Here is a 20,330-nt window from a genome sequence, read left to right on the forward strand (position 1 = left end):
TTCTATATATTTATCCTCTCACATGCTTGGTATGCCGGATGCAGAATAGGTTTTGTCCCCTTTAGTGTTGCAGGATATTTTTAATGCAGTTAGTAAATCTGCCTTTCAGGCATCCTGGCAATGGCTTCTCGCTTGTCGTTTCAGGGTGGCTGGCACGGCCTTGGAATACAAAGTGCTCTTCGGCATGCGCCCAGGGAGCCTGATGTCTGCTGTGCAGGAACTTGTCCTCTCTAATCCGTCCGTCCTTTTTCGGTCCTCGGAGAGACTCTTTGCCTATAGAATCTATAACACAACCTTGACAGGTAAGGAGATCCCAGGGAAGGCGGCGTCACGTGCGGGATTAGGGAGGATTTGAACTTTGACCTGTTCTCTGTTTACATGGGGCTCAGGGGATGGGGAATGGAAATCTTTTCTTCCTGTAATAACTGGTATCACTCCGAAGAGAGATGACCTGGTGACCCGTCCTGTGATCCGGGCCTCCCCGTCACTGCGTCCTTTAGAAACGCCTGCGCGCCGCTACCCATTATGCTTTATCACATTTGATGCCCGCTAAGTAAATGGCGCATGGTGTTATTTATTGATGTCAGATCTGTTTCTCTGTAAAGCTGGATCTTACAGCACGGTAGATAAAAATGGCGCAACTCCCTTCTTTCCTATCGGTATATAGTTTTATGTATCAGCACACAGTATAGGCCGGATTTCAGACCAAGGTGAGGTGTTGGGCATTGACCAGTGAGTTGAAGGTTTTTATATCCTAATCCTGGATATGTAATGGTTTAGCCCCTGCTGTCCGGTTCTGTGTCTAGTAAACAGGGATTTGAGAGTCCTGGACAGTGGCACAATGTTACAGTGTCCCAGTCTCTGTGGTCACACGGTTCAGAGGTACTTAAAGGGGTACTCCGGTGAAAACCTTTTTTCTTTTAAATCAACTGGTGGCAGAAAGTTAAACATATTTGTAAATTACTTCTATTAAAAGATCTTAATCCTTCCAGTACTTATTAGCTGCTGAATGCTACAGAGGAAATTCCTTTCTTTTTGGAACACTGATGACATCAATAACACAGTGCTCTCTGTTGACATCTCTGTCCATTTTAGCAACCATGCATAGCAGATGCATAGCAGATGTATGCTTAGGGCAGCATGGTGGCTCAGTGTTTAGCACTGCTGTCTTGCAGTGCTGGGAACTTGGGTTCAAATCCCACTAAGGACAACAATAAATAAAGTGTTATTATTATAATAAAGTCAGCAGAGAGCACTGTGCTCGTGATGTCATCAGAGCATTCCAAAAAGAAAAGAATTTCCTCTGTAGTATTCAGCAGCTAATAAGTACAGGAAGGATTAAGATTTTTTAATAGAAGTAATTTACAAATATGTTTAACTTTCTGCCACCAGTTGATTTAAAAGAAAAAAGGTTTTCACCGGAGTACCCCTTTAAGCTTCTTATGGGAAACCTGTCAGGTCCTTGTGGCCTAACACTCAGGCCTTGGGACCTAAAAGGTTAGGAGAACAGTGAATACTGGTTTAATGTTCAGTCCCTGGTGGTGTCTACTGGTTTAATGTTCCAGTTCCTTGTGTTTACTGGTTTAATGTTCCCATCCCTGGTGTGTACTGGTTTAATGTTTCAGTCCCTGGTGTCCACTGGTTTAATGTTTTGGTCCCTGTTGTTTACTGGTTTAATGTCCCAGTCTTTGATGTCTACTGGTTTAATGTTCCAGTTCCTGGTGTCTACTCGTTTAATGTTCCAGTCTCTGGTGTTTACTGGTTTAATGTTCCAGTCCCTGGTGTATAGTGGTTTAATGTTCCAGTCCCTGGTGTCTACTGGTTTATTGTTCCAGTCTTTGATGTCTACTCGTTTAATGTTCAGTCCCTGGTGTCTATTGGTTTAATGTTCCAGTCTCTGGTGTCTACTGGTTTTATGTTCCAGTCCCTGGTGTCTACTGGTTTAATGTTCCAGTCTCTGGTGTCTACTGGTTTAGTGTTCCAGTCCCTGGTGTCTACTGGTTTAATGTTCCAGTCACTGGTGTCTACTGGTTTAATGTTCCAGTCTCTGGTGTCTACTGGTTTAGTGTTCCAGTCCCTGGTGTCTACTGGTTTAATGTTCCAGTCTCTGGTGTCTACTGGTTTAATGTTCCAGTCTCTGGTGTCTACTGGTTTAGTGTTCCAGTCCCTGGTGTCTACTGGTTTAATGTTCCAGTCACTGGTGTCTACTGGTTTAATGTTCCAGTCCCTGGTGTCTATTGGTTTAATGTTTCAGTCCCTGGTGTCTACTGGTTTAATGTTCCAGTCCCTGGTGTCTACTGGTTTAATGTTCCAGTCCCTGGTGTCTATTGGTTTAATGTTTCAGTCCCTGGTGTCTACTTGTTGAACGTTCCCGTTCCTGCTGTCCTAAGGTTTAGTACTGCTGTTTCATGCTTGGCATCCTGGTCGCTGGTGTCAGGATATTATGGGAAGAAGTGAGCATCCTCCATCTCAGTCCTAATTTGCTTTCTTCCTCAGACAACCATGTTGATCCGTGCACCGACTGGTTCGCTTGCCCGCGGAGTTTTCAATGTGTGCCTCTGCGGAAGCTTAGCGCCCTATGTTTGTCGCCTTGCCACAACATCTTCTGCCACAACAACGGCATCTGCATCCACCGCAAAGGGCAGGACCCTGAGTGCCAGTGAGTAGTACTGCTTGTATTGTACGGTAAGCCTGCTAGCATCATGTGCCATGTAAAGAAAGCCTAATCATTTTTATTATGAAGAATCCTGCAATTTGTCAAGATCTCTGCTTGCTGTCAGTGAATGGCAACATTCTTGTAAACATCTAGAGCAGTGGTCTCCAAACTGTGGACCTCCAGCTGTTGCAAAACTACAACTCCCAGCATGCCCGGACAGCCAGCGGCTGTCCGGGCATGCTGGGAGTTGTAGTTTTGCAACATCCACTCACTGACAGCAACGAGAGATGCCGAGGAATTGGTACAATGAATAACAGACAATTACTGTGGATTCTGTCCTGTGAACCCCCTCAGGTGCCCAGTTGGCAGAGACTTTTGGTACATGGGACAAACCTGTGACTACAGAATGACACATCACCGCCTCGCCGCCATTGCTTGCGCCGTCGTGTTTTGCATTATCATCTGTGCAGCGGCCGCTGTTTTCATCCTGGTCCGTCGGTTTCAGACTCAGATCCTGCAACAGAAAGTGGCTCAGACTCAAAGCAGGTAAATCTATATGACTTGTGTTGCCTAGACCTACTATGGTTTCACCATGTTCTGTGCATTTTACCTTTCCTCTGCTGTTCCTCCTGGAAATGTATGAATGAATGAAAACCGGGGATGTGTCTCTACACAACCTTACAGTATCCAAGTGCTGGGATTGTCAGAATGTTGACAGAGGTGATAACACACATTTGTCAATCTATATAGGCATTTCCAGGAGGAATAACAGAGGAACAAACTATAATATAGGTACTTCTGGCACTTCTATAGAGCCTTTAGATTAGTTCAGCTTTCATAAGACCCCATATAGATGCCCCTGTCCCCGTGACAGGTTCGCTTTCAATAACGTAAGCACGAATGTGTATCTGGCGCTGCCTGCGCTCGCTATAGATTCGATCCTGTCCTTGGATTTCATGTTCCCTGCTTGCCGCCTGCTGGCTGGGAAAGCAATAGACACCTGCTTAGGTTGTAAGGGGGGTGGGGGAGGGGGGGAGACGGCGGCAGATGCGGCCCCGGGTATCAGTTGCCATGGTAACTGGAGATGAAAGTTGATATCGGCAATCGTATAATAGAGGTTTCATGAATTCCATGCGATTGCCATGAGATTGCTTCACGCCTAAGGATGTCCTGAGCCAGAGATAGAGGAATCATAACACGAAAAAACGGAAAAAAATAAGGGAAACAACATTGTGTAAAGTGGAGACGTATTGTGGGGAGTTCATCATTCCCTGCGCCAGTGCAGAGTGGCAAAATTGCGCAATTTTTTTTTGTGCAAGCTCCTTTTTTTACTTTAAAAAAAATGGCTTAATTTTGCCACTCTGGGCTGGCGCAGGGAATTATATATTCCCCTCCCACCCTTGGGAGACATTTAATGCACATTTTTCAGGACTGGGACGTTTTGTCCATGTTCACACGGGTGAAAATGTGCAAATTGTTTGCCGGAAAATGCGGACAAACGTTCGATTGTTTAGGTGGCACTAGGACCGCTGGGAAATGCGCGGTCTCTATAGATGGCAATGCATGTCCGAGCAGAATCCGCAGAAACATTGAACAGGGTAAAGGTTTCTGCGGACGCCGGAATCGGGATTTCCGTAGCCGTGGAAATTCCGTCGTGTGCACAGTGCAGCAGAATCCCATTGAAATCATCAGGACTCTGCTGCAGCGGGATATTCCTGTGAAATTCCGCTCAGAAATTCTGCCATGTGGACATACCCTTTTAGGGCGTTGTTGCATGTTGACTGATACTTTTATGGCCTTGTTCACACTGCGGTATTTCCACATAAATTCTGATTCTGGCCATCGCAATGTAATGGCCACATGTCAATGTATTGCCATCTATGGAGACGCACATTTGCGAGCGGTCCTAGCGCTGTCATGTTTCCAGGTGGACATTTCGCAAAAAAATCAGTGTTGTGAACTCACCCTAAGGCAGATTTCTTTGCTCTTAGTTACAGGAGGTTTAGTCGCTTTGATGATGTCCCCACGCATTTCTGGTGCCCATCGCAAACATGGCTGACAGCCTCGGCATCACTCAATTCCCTGGACAATCCGGCATTTAGCAGCTCAGAAGAGGTCTTTCCCCTGCAGGCTCTGGGGAGCTGCGTGTGCGGCTGCCAGGACGGTGCCCGGAATGGCTCCCAAACTAACCAGCCCCAGCCGCCCGCCCGGGCTCCACCCAGGTAATGGACGCTGCCTTGGAAGTAGAACTAAGGTATTTTACTTTTTAATTTCTAGCAATGTCTTTATACAGAAGCCCCCAAATATCCTGTATGTGTAGCGTAAAATGGGTGTGGTTTATGTAAATTTAACCAAGATGGGCATTTCAGGGGTGGTTGTGGGCATTCCTAGGGGCTTAATGGGGTTTGTCCCATCAATTATCCTATACCCATTGAATAGGGGAGCAATGTATGATCACTGGAGGTCCAACCACTGGGACCCCTGGCGATCTCGAAAATAGGGGTCCAAAGATTCTCGCCAGAACGGAGCAGCGGACTTGTCTGCCCACAATGGCGCCCTTTACTGTCTATATGTCAGCAGACCGCTATCTGTGACAGACTAATAGACAGTAAGTGGAGCAGCAATGCCCATGTGTGGCCTCAGATCCATTGAGATTGGAGACTCGGGAACCCCCACTTATTTATTTGTCCTGTCAAGATCCCTTAAAGGGGTACTCCACCCCTAGACATCTTATCCCCTGTCCAAAGGATAGGAGATAAGATGTCTGATTGCAGGGGTCACGCCCCCGTCCCATAGGCATGAATGAAGGGGGCGAGACGTCACGACCACAGCTGCCCAAAACTGGCATTTTGAACATATCTTAGATCCCAGCGCCCCCCCGCGTTCAGACATCTTATCCCCTATCCTTTGGATATGGTATAAGATGTCTAGAGGAGGAGTACCCCTTTAAGGCCATCAATCTAGAAGCTGAAGACCTGATTGGAGACAGATTGGATGCTAGGTATATGATGGAGGACAACCCTATTGTGAAGACTGTTGCTAGGCATTGCGTCCTTAGCAACCAGACTGTCAGAATGCAGGAGTTCGGGCCTAAGGCCCAAAAGAGAAACAAGGAGCCTGTTTCCCTCAGGTTGGTAAAAAATATTGGCCCGAGCTGTAGACATGGGGGGGGGGAGGTTTATCAAAACCTGTGTAGAGGAAAAGTTAACCAGTTGCCCATAGCAACCAATCAGATCCCTTCTTTCATTTTTAAAGAGCCTCTGAAAAATGAAAGAAGGGATCTGATTGCGCAACTTTTTCTTTTTTTTTTTTTTAAATAAATCTCCCCCATTAACTTTTTAGGTTGTGTATCCATAGCAACCAGTCTGGGCCTGGCGATTATTTCTCCCTTTGTGCCAATTCTTTACCACCTTGTTTGCTATCAATGCAGGAAGTCCAGCACAATTTCTACCCATAGCAAAGGGGGCCCCAACCTAAAACTTGCCCCCGCAATCCAATGGGCCCCATAGCTAATCCCACCAAATTCAGATGACGATGTAAACCGGTCCTTTATGGATCCATTATGGTTGGGTATTCAGATAGTCGTCTATGGCAATGTTTCTCAACCCGTGGCTCTCCAGCTGTTGCAAAACTACAACTCCCAGCATGCCCTGACAGCCGAAGGCTGTCAGGGCATGCTGGGAGTTGTAGTTTTGCAACGGCTGGAGAGCCACGGGTTGAGAAACATTGCTCTATGGCAGCATTGCCGCAACCAAGTCACGGTGTTACGCTCCAGGATTGTGCTACATCACATGAGGTCAAAAACTGCGACCGTGCGAGTGACTACGACCCGACAATCGGCACTTGCGGTCGCGACTCCCTCTCCTACTGGTGTTGAAGGGTTAAAATATTTTGAGCTGCAGAGCCAGACAGGGACGGGTGATTTGCATGTCTGCCTATAAGGGGGCACATGCGCGCGTAGGGCAGCGTCTGGCAGACGTGCGGCGAATACCTAATGAAGCGCTCGCTCTTCTCTCTCTGCCTCATTAACATATGATCGCATCTTTTCCGGCACAGCAGGGGTTACCTAAATCCCGGAGCAGTTCTGAGACCCCCATTACCTTTTTTTTTTTTTTTTTTTTTTTTCATGCCGTGAAGGTATTTCGGAATGTGAGGGAACGCAGGGGCTGTGATTGGCTGAGCTGTTGTCATGGTTACGCTGGTCTGTCTGCATTGGGAGCGCAGCGATGGCTGCTGCAGGGAGGATGCTGAGGGGAGATGGATCAATTAGAGTGTGTTGGCTTCACACTGCGCGGACACGTGTCGCCCTCACACGAGCGCAACGCCAACACCTAACACAGTGCGAGGGGAACGGAGGGGGGAGCCGCCCGATTACATTTCGTATAATGTAGTGGCACACGGTGCGTTTTTATTTTGTGCATTGACCTTGCGCCGAAGTTAACATCTAATTATGTGCTATTTTTATATGTTTTGTGCCGGATAGCAGGTGCGCCAGTTGGTGCGTTTATTTATCAACTAGCATGCTTTCGCAAAATTGCGTGCCTTTGTGTATTTTTTATTTTTTTTGCGCATTGACCTTATGCCCAAATGATCATCTAATTATGTGCTATATTTTGGTGCACATTTTTGCGCAAATGTACTCCGGGGACCGGCTGGCGTAGGAATGTGTTTGAGCTTTACACCCTTTTTTTTTGCTGTCATGTGCGCAAATTTATGAAGCGATCTGCACAACATAATATATTTTGTGCAGCAAGTGGGAAAACCACACACTTGCAGGTTACTCATTAGGGAAATGACGCCAATGATAATTTCCCCTTCCTTGGTGTTTGGAGAGCTCTGCTTGCTGTCAGTGAAGTGTCCAGCAGGGACCATTTAACGTAAGCACGGGTTGATATGCGCCAGGGGTTTGCTAGCACAGATCTCATTAAAGAAAATATATACTGCGCAGTATACGTTTCGTTAACATGGGACCCTTATGTATGATAAGTACACGTTAGACATATACATGATAAACTCCCTCTCTGTAACCTTTCATTCCCCGATTAGAAAACCATAGCTGCTTTCTTCCAAAAACAGCGCCACCCCTGTCCTCAGGTTGTGTGTGGTATTAAAGGGGTATTCAAGGCAAAAACTTTTTTTTATATATCAACTGGCTCCGGAAAGTTAAACAGATTTGTAAATTACTTCTATTAAAATGTTTTTAATCCTTCCAATAGTTATTAGCTTCTGAAGTTGAGTTGCTGTTTTCTGTCTAACTGCTTTCTGATGACTCACATCCCGGGAGCTGTCCAGCTCCTATGGGGATATTCTCCCATCATGCAAGGGATATTCTCCCATCATGCACAGCTCCCGGGACATGACATCATCATTGAGCAGTTAGACAGAAAACTTCAGAAGCTAATAACTATTGGAAGGATTAAGATTTTTTAATAGAAGTAATTTACAAATCTGTTTAACTTTCCGGAGCCAGTTAATATATGTACCTATATATGAAAATGTACCTAAATGTGAACATTCTTGTTTACGCCCTGATGATGCCCAAGAACTATTATAATAATTATAACATTATAATATAAAATTGGCCAACCCTCTAATGCAGTGTTTATTAACCAAGGTGCCTCCAGCTGTTGCAAAACTACAACTCCTAGCATGCCCGGATAGCCAAAGGCCCGCGCTTGGCTATTGCATTCACATATTTACTTTTAAAGGTGTATTCTAGCCCTTAAAGGGGTACTCTGGTGAAAAACTATTTTTTTTATTTAATCAACTGGTGCCGGAACATTAAACAGATTTGTAAATTACTTCTATTTAAAAATCTTAATCCTTCCAGTACTTATCAGCTGCTGTATGCTCCACAGGAAGTTATTTTCTTTTTAAATGTATTTTCTGTCTGACCACAGTGCTCCCTGCTGACACCTCTGCCTGTCTCAGGAATTGTACAGAGTAGGAGCAAATCCCCATAGCAATCCTCTCCTGCTCTGGACAGTTCCTGACATGGACAGAGGTGTCAGCAGAGAGAACTATGGTCAGACTGAAAGGAACTACACAACTTCCTGTGGAGCATACAGCAGCTGATAAGTACTGGAAGGATTAAGATTTTTAAATAGAAGTAATTTACAAATCTGTTTAACTTTCTGTCACCAGTTGATTTAAAAAAATATATATATTTCACCGGAGTGCCCCTTTAAAAATCTTCTCTCCGCAGTGTCTGATCACGAAGGGTCCAACTTTAAGGATCTCCAGAAGAGGGCCTGACTCTCCCTGTGCACAAGCTTAATGCATTGTCTATGGCAGTCATTCCCAACTAAGATGCCTCCAGCTGTTGCAAAACTACAAATCCTAGCATGCTCGGGCAGCCAAAGGCTTTACATTTGGTACAAAACTACAACTCTTCCATGCAGGTAGGATAGGAGTTGTAGTTTTGCAACAGCTCGAGATCCAGAGTTTAGGGAATTTGCCCTATTTAATCCGCAGCCGCCAGCTCTGGGTCCTTGCGTGATACCATCAATGTCAGCCCTAAATCAATCGGTCCTTGGTCGCTGCGCACTATACGGTCACGCCATGGTTTCCCCTACACCCTTGCTTTTAACCTATTACCAGCACGCAACGCAATTAGGAATAATGAAGAGACTTCTTTTTTTCGGGAGGGGTGGTGGTAGTGTCCCATGTTTCCGCAATGCGTCCCTGGCAGAAGTTGTGGTCATACATTGCCACCGTTCTCGTTTTTAATTAAAGGTTCATCTCCCCGCTGTGTTTTTCCATCCCGTGCTCCATTAAACAGACATCATGGAATCAGGAAGAGCGCCGGATCGTTCATGGAAACAAACAAATCAATTAGCGCCCAGCGTGCGCCCCCCCACCCGGAACACGTGCGGCTGTGGAGCCCTCCAGGCCTTGTGTACTGACAAGGTGACATAGAGGATCACTGATGTATTTATTGCAAGTACAGGACAGTATTCTTCCATATGTCCTATTACAACATATGGCTGTCATGCTGCTCATCCGCAGTCACATATTCATTTGAATGGATGTAATACCACATTTGAACTGTAGTGGCCACTGTAGGAGAAGTGTTTAGTAGGCTTAAAGCAGTGTTTCCCAATCAGGGGGCCAACAGCTGTTGAAAAACTACAACTCCCAGTATGCCAATGGCTGTGCGGGCATGCTGGGAGTTGTAGTTTTGCAACAGCTGGAGGCGCCCTGGTTGGGATAGACTGTCTTAAAGGGGTACACTGGTGGAAAACTTTTTTTTTTATCAACTGGTTCCAGAAAGTTAAACAGATTTGTAAATTACTTCCAATATAAAATATCTTAATCCTTCCAGTACTTATTAGCTGCTTAATACTACAGAGGAAATTCTTTACTTTTTGGAACACAGAGCTCTCTGCTGAATCACGAGCACAGTGCTCTCTGCTGACACCTCTGTCCATTTTAAGAACTGTCCAGAGTAGGAGAAAATCCCCATAGCAGACATATGCTGCTCTGGACAGTTCCTAAAATGGACAGAGATGTCAGCAGAGAGCACTGTGGTCATGATGTCAGAAGAGAGCACTGTGCTCCAAAAAGAAAAGAGTTTCCTCTGTAGTATTCAGCAGCTAATAAGTACTGGAAGGATTAAGATTTTTTAATAGAAGTAATTTACAAATCTGTTTAACTTTCTGGCACCAGTTGATTTAAAAAAAAAAAAAAAAAAAAAAAAGTTTTCCACCAGAGTACCCCTTTAAAAATCTTCTCTCCGCAGTGAGAAACTCAAGAGCAATGTTTCCCAACCAGGGTGCCTCCAGCTGTTGCAAAACTACAAATCCAAGAATGCCCAGACAAGTATCTCTCCTGATACACGTGCATGCTCAGCTGGGCTAAGTGTGCATGTGTTTTGACTAAGGATACGGGGAGAAAGTTGCCCAGACTCCTCTCTTGATCCCCACCATAACCGTGAACTCCCGATCCCCTTAAACACATGCATGCTCAGCTTGGCTAAGGCCGGGTTCATACTGCAGAATTTCCACCAGACAACCAAAGGGCGGCGCTAAGACTACGGAGACTGCATTGCCGTCCCCATAGACGGCAACACATTTTTGAAAGGTCCACAGAAAGATCCGCATCCCCCAAATGCATTGCCGTCTATGGGGATAGCAATGCAGTCTGCACAGTCCGAGCGCCACCCGCAGGATCTCAGCAGGACTTAGCCGTAGTGTGCATGTGGTTTTGGTGAATGAGAATATTCTCCTTGTTGTGCAATTGAATTCAGTCTGTTGTTCCCTGTTATCAGCCATGATATCACTAGGAAAGTCCCTGCTCCCTATAATCACACATCTCCAGGGCAGAGACCCTCCATATGTCAGCAGTTTTCCTCTTATAAAGCTGCTGTCCTTTTCTAAGCTGACCCCTTTAGCATAATTAAAGCATCCCCTGTATATACTATAGGAAAACCATGAGCCCTGCACTGTGAATGCAGCCCCTGTGCAGAGGGATTAACTCCATGAATTGTGGCCGGGGACAGAAAAGTGCAGACTCCATGGGTTACTATAGAAAATACCAGTTGAACTAGAACTAGTTGATCTGGTCACTTCTCTATTATGTGGGCAGCTGGGAAGGTGTCACAATGCGCCCACCTTCTCCATGACACTCAATGACCGGCAGAGATTTACCCTACTGTGCCACTTCCCGTAGACACGTTACGTAGACGACGTACCAACCAGTGCATTGAAGCATAGGAGATTACAATGGAAAGGTTTACCTATATAGCAACATGTTAAAATTCTAGTGTGACTTCAATAAACTTTAATACCGTCCCCCCTATGAGATATGGGACCTGTTTGCTAGTATTATCATACTGATGTATGTCAGTACCAGACGTGGTTATTTATGTGTTTATTAACCTGTGGTTGTGCAGCAGCTGGAGAACCACAGGATGGATAGCATTACTAATGTTCCTCAACTTGTGGTTCCCTGGCTATAGAAAAACTACAACTCCCAGCATGCATCATCAGAGGTTGTGTCACAGTCATCAGAGGTTGTGTCACAGGGTGGGGACCATTGCAGCTGTTGCAAAACCACAATTCCCAGCATGCCCTGACAGTCAGCTGGAGAGCCACAGGTTGTGGGCCATTGTCTTAGACCAGATGTCTCCAAACTGTGGACCTCCACACTTGTCTGGGCATGTAGTTTTGCAACATCTGGAGGTCCATAGTTTGGAGACCCTTGCCATAGACCAACGTTTCCCAACCAGGGTGCCTCCAGCTGTTTCAAAACTACAATTCCCAGCATACCAGGACAGTCATTGGTTGTGCAACAGCTGGAGGGCCACAGATTGTGAACCATTGCCTTAGACCAGATGTCTCCAAACTGGACTTCCAGTTGTCTGGGTATGCTGGGAGTTGTAGTTTTGCAACATCTGGAAATCCACGCTTGCCATAAACCAATATTTCTATAACCAGGGTGACTCCAGCTGTTGCAAAACTACAACTTGGGGGATAAACCATAGGAAGTGCTCTAAAACGTAACTTTTACTAGAATCTTGGTAAAATACACCAACTCTGTGACCCCAATAAAATATTCAAATGTGATCTAGTGCCAATTGTACCAAATATATTGATGGCCCAACGCGTTTCCGCCGTGTGTAGCAGCTTCCTCAGGGGAGCAATAATAATGGTACAGTCAAATATCTCCTTGACACATAGTCTGATAAGTCAAACTCCAGAATAATCAAAGATACAGCAAAGCCATAGGGTCCGACTATACTGTTTCAATAATCATGCGTGGTGCTTTAATTTCTCACAGACAGATAGTGATAATGATAAATAGAGTCATCAATAAAGTCCATCACAGCATAGTTCATGGTCAGGTATAAATCATATAGAAACAGTACATCATATGTGTATGCACAAATACCGGACAGGCTTGTTTCCTGGAGGCAACCTGCGAGGAATAAAGTAAAACAAGATGCTATTAGTCATTAAAGGGGTACTCCGGCCCCAAGACATCTTATCCCCAATCCAAAGGATAGGGGATTAAATGTCTGATCGCGTGGGTCCCGCCATTGGGGACCCCCGCAATCTAGCATGCAGCAACCATCTGTAAGCACTGCTGGAAGCTCTCAGTGTTATGCTTCCTGACCACGGACGGGGACGGAGTATCGTGATGTCACGACTCCGCCCCCCGTGTCACACCACACCCCCTCAATGCAAGTCTATGGGAGGGGGCGTGACGCCGTCACGCCCCCTCCCATAGACTTGCATTGAGGGGGTGGGGCGTCACACGGGGAGGCGGAGTTGTGTCTGTAATGACTCATCCTGGGACACCTACTAAAGGTCCACTGTCTACCTACCACGTCATTACTGGATGGGAGGAGCCATGCATATATGTGAAATCTAAAGAAAACATGAAAAATGCTGCTGTTCATTAAAGGGGTTATCCAGGAAAAAACTTTTTTTTTTAATATATCAACTGGCTCCAGAAAGTTAAACAGATTTGTAAATTACTTCTATTAAAAAAATCTTAATCCTTTCAGTACTTATGAGCTTCTGAAGATAAGGTTGCTCTTTTCTGTCTAAGTGCTCTTTGATGACACCTGTCTCGGGAACCGCCCAGTTTAGAAGAGGTTTGTTATGGGGATTTGCTTCTAAACTGGGCGTTTCCCGAGACACGTGTCATCAGAGAGCACTTAGACAGAAAAGAACAACCTTAACTTTAGAAGCTCATAAGTACTGAAAGGATTAAGATTTTTTAATAGAAGTAATTTACAAATCTGTTTAACTTTCTGGAGCCAGTTGATGTATAAAAAAAAGTTTTTTCCTAGAATACCCCTTTAAGGCCTATAGGGGCAGTGGAGTTGAGTTGGTGGATCCATCGACATTCTTTCTGTAATAAAATGCAATCCATGTCTCCACCCCGGGATGAAGGTTTAACACGTTCCATAAAAATGAATTATCAACCCAGTGCTGCGCTGTCCCCACATCGGGGAACTAATCATATGTGACCCGCGAGCGCTGTTCTGCTTCTTCCCCCCCCCCCCCCCCCCCAATTAATTATCAGCCCAGCGCTCTGCTGTCCCCATCGGGGGAACTAGTCACATGTCACCCACAAGCGCTGCCTCCTCGTCCTCCTGTTTGTTGCGGCCGCCGGCGCTGGAACTCTATACTGTGCGGTATCCCTATGCCCGGGCTGCAAAAGATAAACAAAATAAACTTTAACTCACCTTCCCCCGTCGGTCCAGTACCGGCCTCACCTGCTTCCTGGGGACGGGAACGTCGGACAGCTGTCAGCCTATCACCGGCCGCAGCGATGTTCCGCATAGGGATACAGCGTACAGTACAGAGTTCCAGTGCCGGCGGCCGCAACAAACAGGAGAATGAGGAGGTCAGCGCTTGTGGGTGACATGTGACTAGTTCCCCGATGGGGACAGCCCAGCACTGGGCTGATAAATTAATTTGGGGGGAGAGAAGCAGAACAGCGCTCGCGGGTGACATGATTTAGGGGGGAAATACCGCTATATACCGCGGAACCGCCATAATACCGTGATACACATTTTTGGTCATACTGCCCAGCTCTACCCTAAAGGTCTTTGTTTTTGATACAAAGGGACAGGCCGTACATTTACCACATCTGTGGCAACCCTTCGATCTAGGTAAGTTCCCTAACCAGGTATCCCTCGAGCGTGTATCTGGGGGCAAGTGGCTGTGAGTCAAAATGTCCCCAAGACTCCTCCCTCTCCTATACGTTATCTGTGGTCGTTCCCTTATGACTTCGCATAGGTCATGACCCATCTTTCATATCCCCCAATACTTCTCAAGAATCGATCTAATATGGCTTGCAGCTTGATCAAAAGTACCTTTCCTGCGAGGGATAAGTAGGTCATCTCTTGGGGTCCGCCAGGCATGACGAAAGGCACCCCTTAAGATGTAATCGGGATAACCTCGGTTCTCAGGTCACGAGCTTGTATAATGAAATCCTCTATTTGGGAACAATTCGTCCTGAGGCGGAGATACCGGCCCCTCGGGATCCCCCTTTTCAGTGGGGCCGGGTGCCAGCACTCCCACCTGTTTTTTTTTACGGTGCACGGTTGTTCGAAGCATGCCACTCTCATCCTTTTCAATAGAGATGTGCGAACTTACAGTAAATTTGATTCGTCACGAACTTCTCGGCTCGGCAGTTGATGACTTATCCTGTGTAAATTAGTTCAGCTTTCCGGTGCTCCGGTGGGCTGGAAAAGGTGGATACAGTCCTAGGAAAGAGTCTCCTAGGACTGTATCCACCTTTTCCAGCCCACGGGAGCACCTGAAAGCTGAACTAATTTATGGAGGAAAAGTCATCAACTGCCGAGCCGAGAAGTTCGTGATGAATCAAATTTACTGTAAATTCGCTCATCTCTAGTTTCCAATTTATTTTGGCTAATTTCGAATGTGTAAAATAAACCTATAGAATTAGTGTTCAGTGATCGCATGAATGTTTTAAACTCTTCCTCAGAGCCAAAGGAGTTGGGTGTCACGTTAACAAAAATCCGGATCAATCTTAAATTTTAGTGTCATTTCTTTCTGTTCTTTAAGCTTTAAATAAACTTTCTCAAAACTACAACTTCCAACATGCGCCGACAGTAATTGGCTGTTGTAAAGCTAGAGGATGGACACCATTGCCAGTGTTCCTCAACTTGTGTCTCTCCAGCAACTGCAACACTACTACTCCCAGCATGCCAGTAACAGTTTGAAAACCACTGGCATAGACCAGTGTTTCCCAACCAGTGTGCCTCCAGCTGTAGCAAAACCCAACATTTTAGGTGGTTGATTTAGGAACGTTGCCCAGGAGACCCCCATTCACATGTAGACCAGTGTTTCCCAACCAGTGTGCCTCCAGCTGTTGCAAAACTACAACTCCCAGCATGCCCGGACAGCCGAAGGCTTGTAGTGTTCCCTTTATAGCAGTGTTTCCCAACCAGGGTGCATCCAGCTGTTGCAAAACTACAACTCCCAGGATGCCCGGACAGCTGAAGGCTTGTAGTGTTCCCTTTATAGCAGTGTAAACTACAACTCCCAGCATGCCCGGACAGCCGAAGGCTTGTAGTGTTTCCTTTATAGCCGTGTTTCCCAACCAGGGTGCCTCCAGCTACTGCAAAACTACAACTCCCAGCATGCCAGTAACAGTTTGAAAACCACTGGCATAGACCGGTGTTTCCCAACCAGTGTGCCTCCAGCTCTTGCAAAACTACAACTCCCAGCATGCCCGTACAGCCGAAGGCTTGTAGTGTTTCCTTTATAGCAGTGTTTCCCAACCAGGGTGCCTCCAGCTACTGCAAAACTACAACTCCCAGCATGTCAGTAACAGTTTGAAAACCACTGGCATAGACCAGTGTTTCCCAACCATTGTGCCTCCAGCTGTTGCAAAACTACAACTCCCAGCATGCCCGGACAGCCGAAGGCTGTCCGGGCATGCTGGGAGTTGTAGTTTTGCAAGAGCTGTAGGCGTCCTGGTTGGGAAACACTGCTATAGACAATCTATACATGGAATTCCAATAATCGACACCAGGGGGCAGTATTGCCATATGCGGTCATTGCATAAGTTATGACCAGCGTTTACGGATTCTAGAAAGAACCACGGCGTGAATTGACGCCGCATATAATGTTGGTTTTGAACTTAAGACCTTAGTGTAAAACCTCTGAACACAACAAGAAGTTGCCCAAAAAAATAATCTGTGGACATAGACGTTATATTTCCAAGCTATAAAGTATAGGCATAGGATATACAAGCGGGTTTCCCAGAATGCCTTGCATGACATTGTAAGTGAGAGGTTGACATTGGCGGATGCAGCGTTTGGTGCGACTCGCTGATGCAGCTCTCTGTCCCTTCTGTCGTATATTTCTCATTAAAAGGTTGAAGCTTATGCTCGATTCTCTCTCTATATACATATAACTATATATATATATATATATATATATATACGTACAAGGGGGCGAGTCAAGATTTTTCGGCAATGCAGTTGCATATGTCTTTTTGTTGTCAGCGTTGTCTTTTTCGCGTGCATCGCTCGGCTTGGTGTCCTACTTATCAGTGCTGCGCAAGTTGCTAAGTAAGTTTGATTGTCGCAGCTGTGTGGGTACCCATGGACGTTCCGGATTTTGTTTTGCCCCAAAGATCTTGGTGTATCAGGGCCTAAACTCATTAAAGGGCTTCTCCGGTGGAAAACTTTTTTTTATTTTTTAAATTAACTGGTGCCAGAAAGTTAAACAGATTTGTAATTTACTGCTATTAAAAAAATCTTTACCCTTCCAGTACTTTTTAGCAGCTGTATGCTACAGAGGAAATTCTTTTTTGTGTCTTGTCCACAGTGCTCTCTGCTGACACCTCTGTCCGTGTCCGGAACTGTCCAGAGCAGCATAGGTTTGCTATGAGGATTTTTCTCCTGCTCTGGACAGTTCCTGATACTGGCATCAGGTGTCAGCGGAGAGCACTGTGGACAAGACAAAAAAGAAATTGAAACGGAAAAGAATTTCCTCTGCTAAAAAGTCCTCCAAGGATAAAGATTTTTTTAATAGAAGTAATTTACAAATCTGTTTAAATTTCTGGCACCAGTTGACTTGAGAAAAATGTTTTCCACCGGAGTACCCCTTTAAAGGCTATGAGCACAATACTGAAACAGTGTTTTGGCGCAAAAAAATAATATAAAAAATGGATGCCCTTCCAAAAACAACATTGGCTCTTATTTACTAGGAGTGTTGTGTAGTTTTCTTTGTTTTTGTTTTTTCCAACAGATATTTTTCCATGGTATTTACAAAGGTTTCCCTAAATTTTGCTTTTTTTTTTTTTTTTTTTTTTTTACCCCTGCTCTGATCTGTAGGGTTTTCCTCAGCTCAAATCCACCACATTTTCTGTGGACTTTTGTAAATATGTTAAAGGGGTACTCCGGTGCTAAGACATGCCTGATCGCGGGGGTCCCGCCGCTGGAGACCCCCCGTGATCTCCCACGCCGCACCCTGTTAAAATCAGCCCCCGGAGCGTGTTCGCTTCTGGTCTGATTACTGGCGATCACAGGGACTGAGCATAGTGACGTCATGGCTCCGCCCCCTCAATGCAAGCCTATGGAGGGGGCGTGACAGCTGTGAACGTTCATAGTGTAGATGCAGGGGCCTTGGCCAGGTCTGGACGATCAGACATTGGTGGCCTATCATCAGGATAGAAACTCCCTTTAAAGGGGGAAAACTCACTCCGGTGGAAAATCATTTTTTTTTAAATCAACTGGTGCCAGAAAGTTAAACAGATTTGTAAATGACTTCTATTTAAAAATCTTAATCCTTCCAGTACTTATCAGCTGCTGTATGCTCCACAGGAAGTTGAGTAGTTTCTTTCCAGTCTGACCACAGTGCTCTCTGCTGACACCTCTGTCCATGTCAGGAATTGTCCAGAGCAGGAGCAAATCCCCATAGCAAATCTCTCCTACTCAGGACAGTTCCTGACATGGACAGAGGTGTCAGCAGAGAGCACTGTGGTCAGACAGAAAAGAACAACTCAACTTATTCTGTAGTATACAGCAACCAAGTACTGGAAGGATTAAGATTTTTTTTTTTAATAGAAGTAATTTACAAATCTGCTTAACTTTCTGGAGCCAGTTGATATATATATATATATATATATATATATATATATATATATATATATAAATTTGTTTTCCACTGGAGTACCCCTTTAAGGGGTCCTTGATTCGTTTTGGACCAAGAACTGAAGGAAGCAGCGCATGCGCACTTTACTACCTAGGGTATAGAGAGTCTTGTGTGACAATGGAAGAAGTGTATCGAAAAGCAAGGGGACTAGGTTATAAAATTATATTAAGTTTTCAATTTTTATTGATATAAAGTTTTGGGAATAAATATTGACTCAAATATAGATCATTATAGAACCCTATGGAGATCATAGTTTGGTTCAGCAGAATTATGGGACATCCGGGTATTGCAGTCTTGATATGGGCTTCATTGGTGGTCCAAAGGCTAGGTGGTAAGTATTAAAGGGGTACTCCTGTGGAAAACTTTTTTTTTTTTAATCAACTGGTGCCAGAAAGTTAAACAGATTTGTAAATTACTTCTGTTGAAAAAAGTACTTATTAGCTGCTGAATACTACAGAGGAAATTCTTTTCTTTTTGGAACGCAGAGCTCTCTGATGCTGACATCATGATATTTACGTCCGTGGCCGGCTCCCGCGATACAACGCGGGGTCACGCGGTGCCCACGTGTCATATCGGGTCGGTCCCGGCATGTGTCCCGCGCGCTATTAACCCTTTAGACGTTCAAAGTTGAACGCCGTGTCTAAAATGAAAGTAAAAGCGTCCCAGCTGCTCAGTGGGGCTGATCGGGACCACCGCAGTGAAAATGCGGTGTCCCGATCAGCTAGGACGCGAGTAGAGCGCGTCCGATCGGCGATTGATTGCTCCAAGCCTGAGATCCAGCCTTGAGCAATCGACCGCCGATAACACTGATCAATGCAAAGCTATGGCTTTCCAGTGAACAGTGCTACCCTATGGGAGCTATAACACTGCAGAAAAAAAAAAGTGTAAACATTTTTTTTATAAATGTGATTTAACCCTTTCCTTAATAAAAGTCCAGATTACCCCCCTTTTCCCATTTAAAAAATAAAAATAAATATAAACATATGTGGTATCGCCGCGTGCGTAAATGTCCGAACTATAAAATATATATATAATATTAATTCATTAAACCGCACGGTCAACAGCGTACGCGCAAAAAAATTCCAAAGTCCAAAAGAGCTTATTTTTGGTAACTTTTTATATAATAAAAAAATGAATAAAAAGCAATCAAAAAGTCCGATCAATACAAAAATGGTACCGATAAAAACTTCAGATCACGGCGCAAAAAATTAGCCCTCATACCGGCCCGTACGCGGAAAAATAAAAACGTTTTAGGGGTCAGAAGATGACAATTTTAAATGTATTAATTTTCCTGCATGTAGTTATGATTTTTCCCAGACGTGCAACAAAATCAAACCTATATAAGTAGGGTATCATTTTAATCGTATGGACCTACAGAATAAAGATATGGTGTCATTTTTACCGAAAAATGTACTGTGTAGAGACGGAAGCCCCCAAAATTTACAAAATGGTGTTTTTTCTACAATTTCTTTGCACAATGATTTATTTTACGTGTTGACGTAGATTTTTTGGTAAAATGACTGATGTCACTGCAAAGTAGAATTGGTGGCGCAAAAAATAAGCCATAATATAGATAATTGGGTGGAAAATTGAAAGGAATATGATTTTTAAAAGGTGAAGAGGAAAAACGAAAGTGTAAAAACGGAAAAACCCGTGGTCCTTAAGGACTGTTCAGAGTAGGAGAAAATTCCCATAGCAAACATATGCTACTCTGGACAGTTCCTAAAATGGACAGAGATGTCAGCAGAGAGCACTGTGCTCATGATGTCAGCAGAGAGCTCTGTTTTCCAAAAAGAAAATAATTTCCTCTGTAGTATTCAGCAGCTAATAAGTACTGGAAGGATTAAGATTTTTTTAATAGAAGTAATTTACAAATCTGTTTAACTTTCTGGGACCAGTTGATAAAAAAAAATGTTTTCCACTGGAGTACCCTAGTGATTGCAGCCGAGTTGTAATACCACACATAATCTGAAGAGGGAGGCGGCGCCTTTTTTGGAAAAAAGCAGTTGTTGATGGGAAAGACTTTT

General features: G+C 44.8%; 1 protein-coding gene across 5 annotated transcripts in view; it reads left to right on the top strand.

The window, feature by feature from the left end:
- Positions 1-20,330, top strand: part of LOC130285588 (mucin-12-like) — a 76,440-nt gene that overhangs the window by 52,470 nt on the left and 3,640 nt on the right. For 3 of the 5 annotated variants that reach the window (XM_056537182.1, XM_056537180.1, XM_056537181.1), the window contains exons 5-8: positions 145-302; positions 2,497-2,659; positions 3,011-3,202; positions 4,648-4,878. In XM_056537182.1, the coding sequence (XP_056393157.1) occupies positions 145-302; positions 2,497-2,659; positions 3,011-3,202; positions 4,648-4,878 (744 nt within the window). Of the gene's footprint in view, positions 1-144; positions 303-2,496; positions 2,660-3,010; positions 3,203-4,647; positions 4,911-20,330 lie in introns of all 5 variants that reach the window. The other 2 variants (XM_056537184.1, XM_056537183.1) reach the window with 2 other exon arrangements.

Source organism: Hyla sarda, chromosome 8 (genome assembly GCF_029499605.1).
Source record: "Hyla sarda isolate aHylSar1 chromosome 8, aHylSar1.hap1, whole genome shotgun sequence".
NCBI classification, from domain to species: Eukaryota; Metazoa; Chordata; class Amphibia; order Anura; family Hylidae; genus Hyla; species Hyla sarda.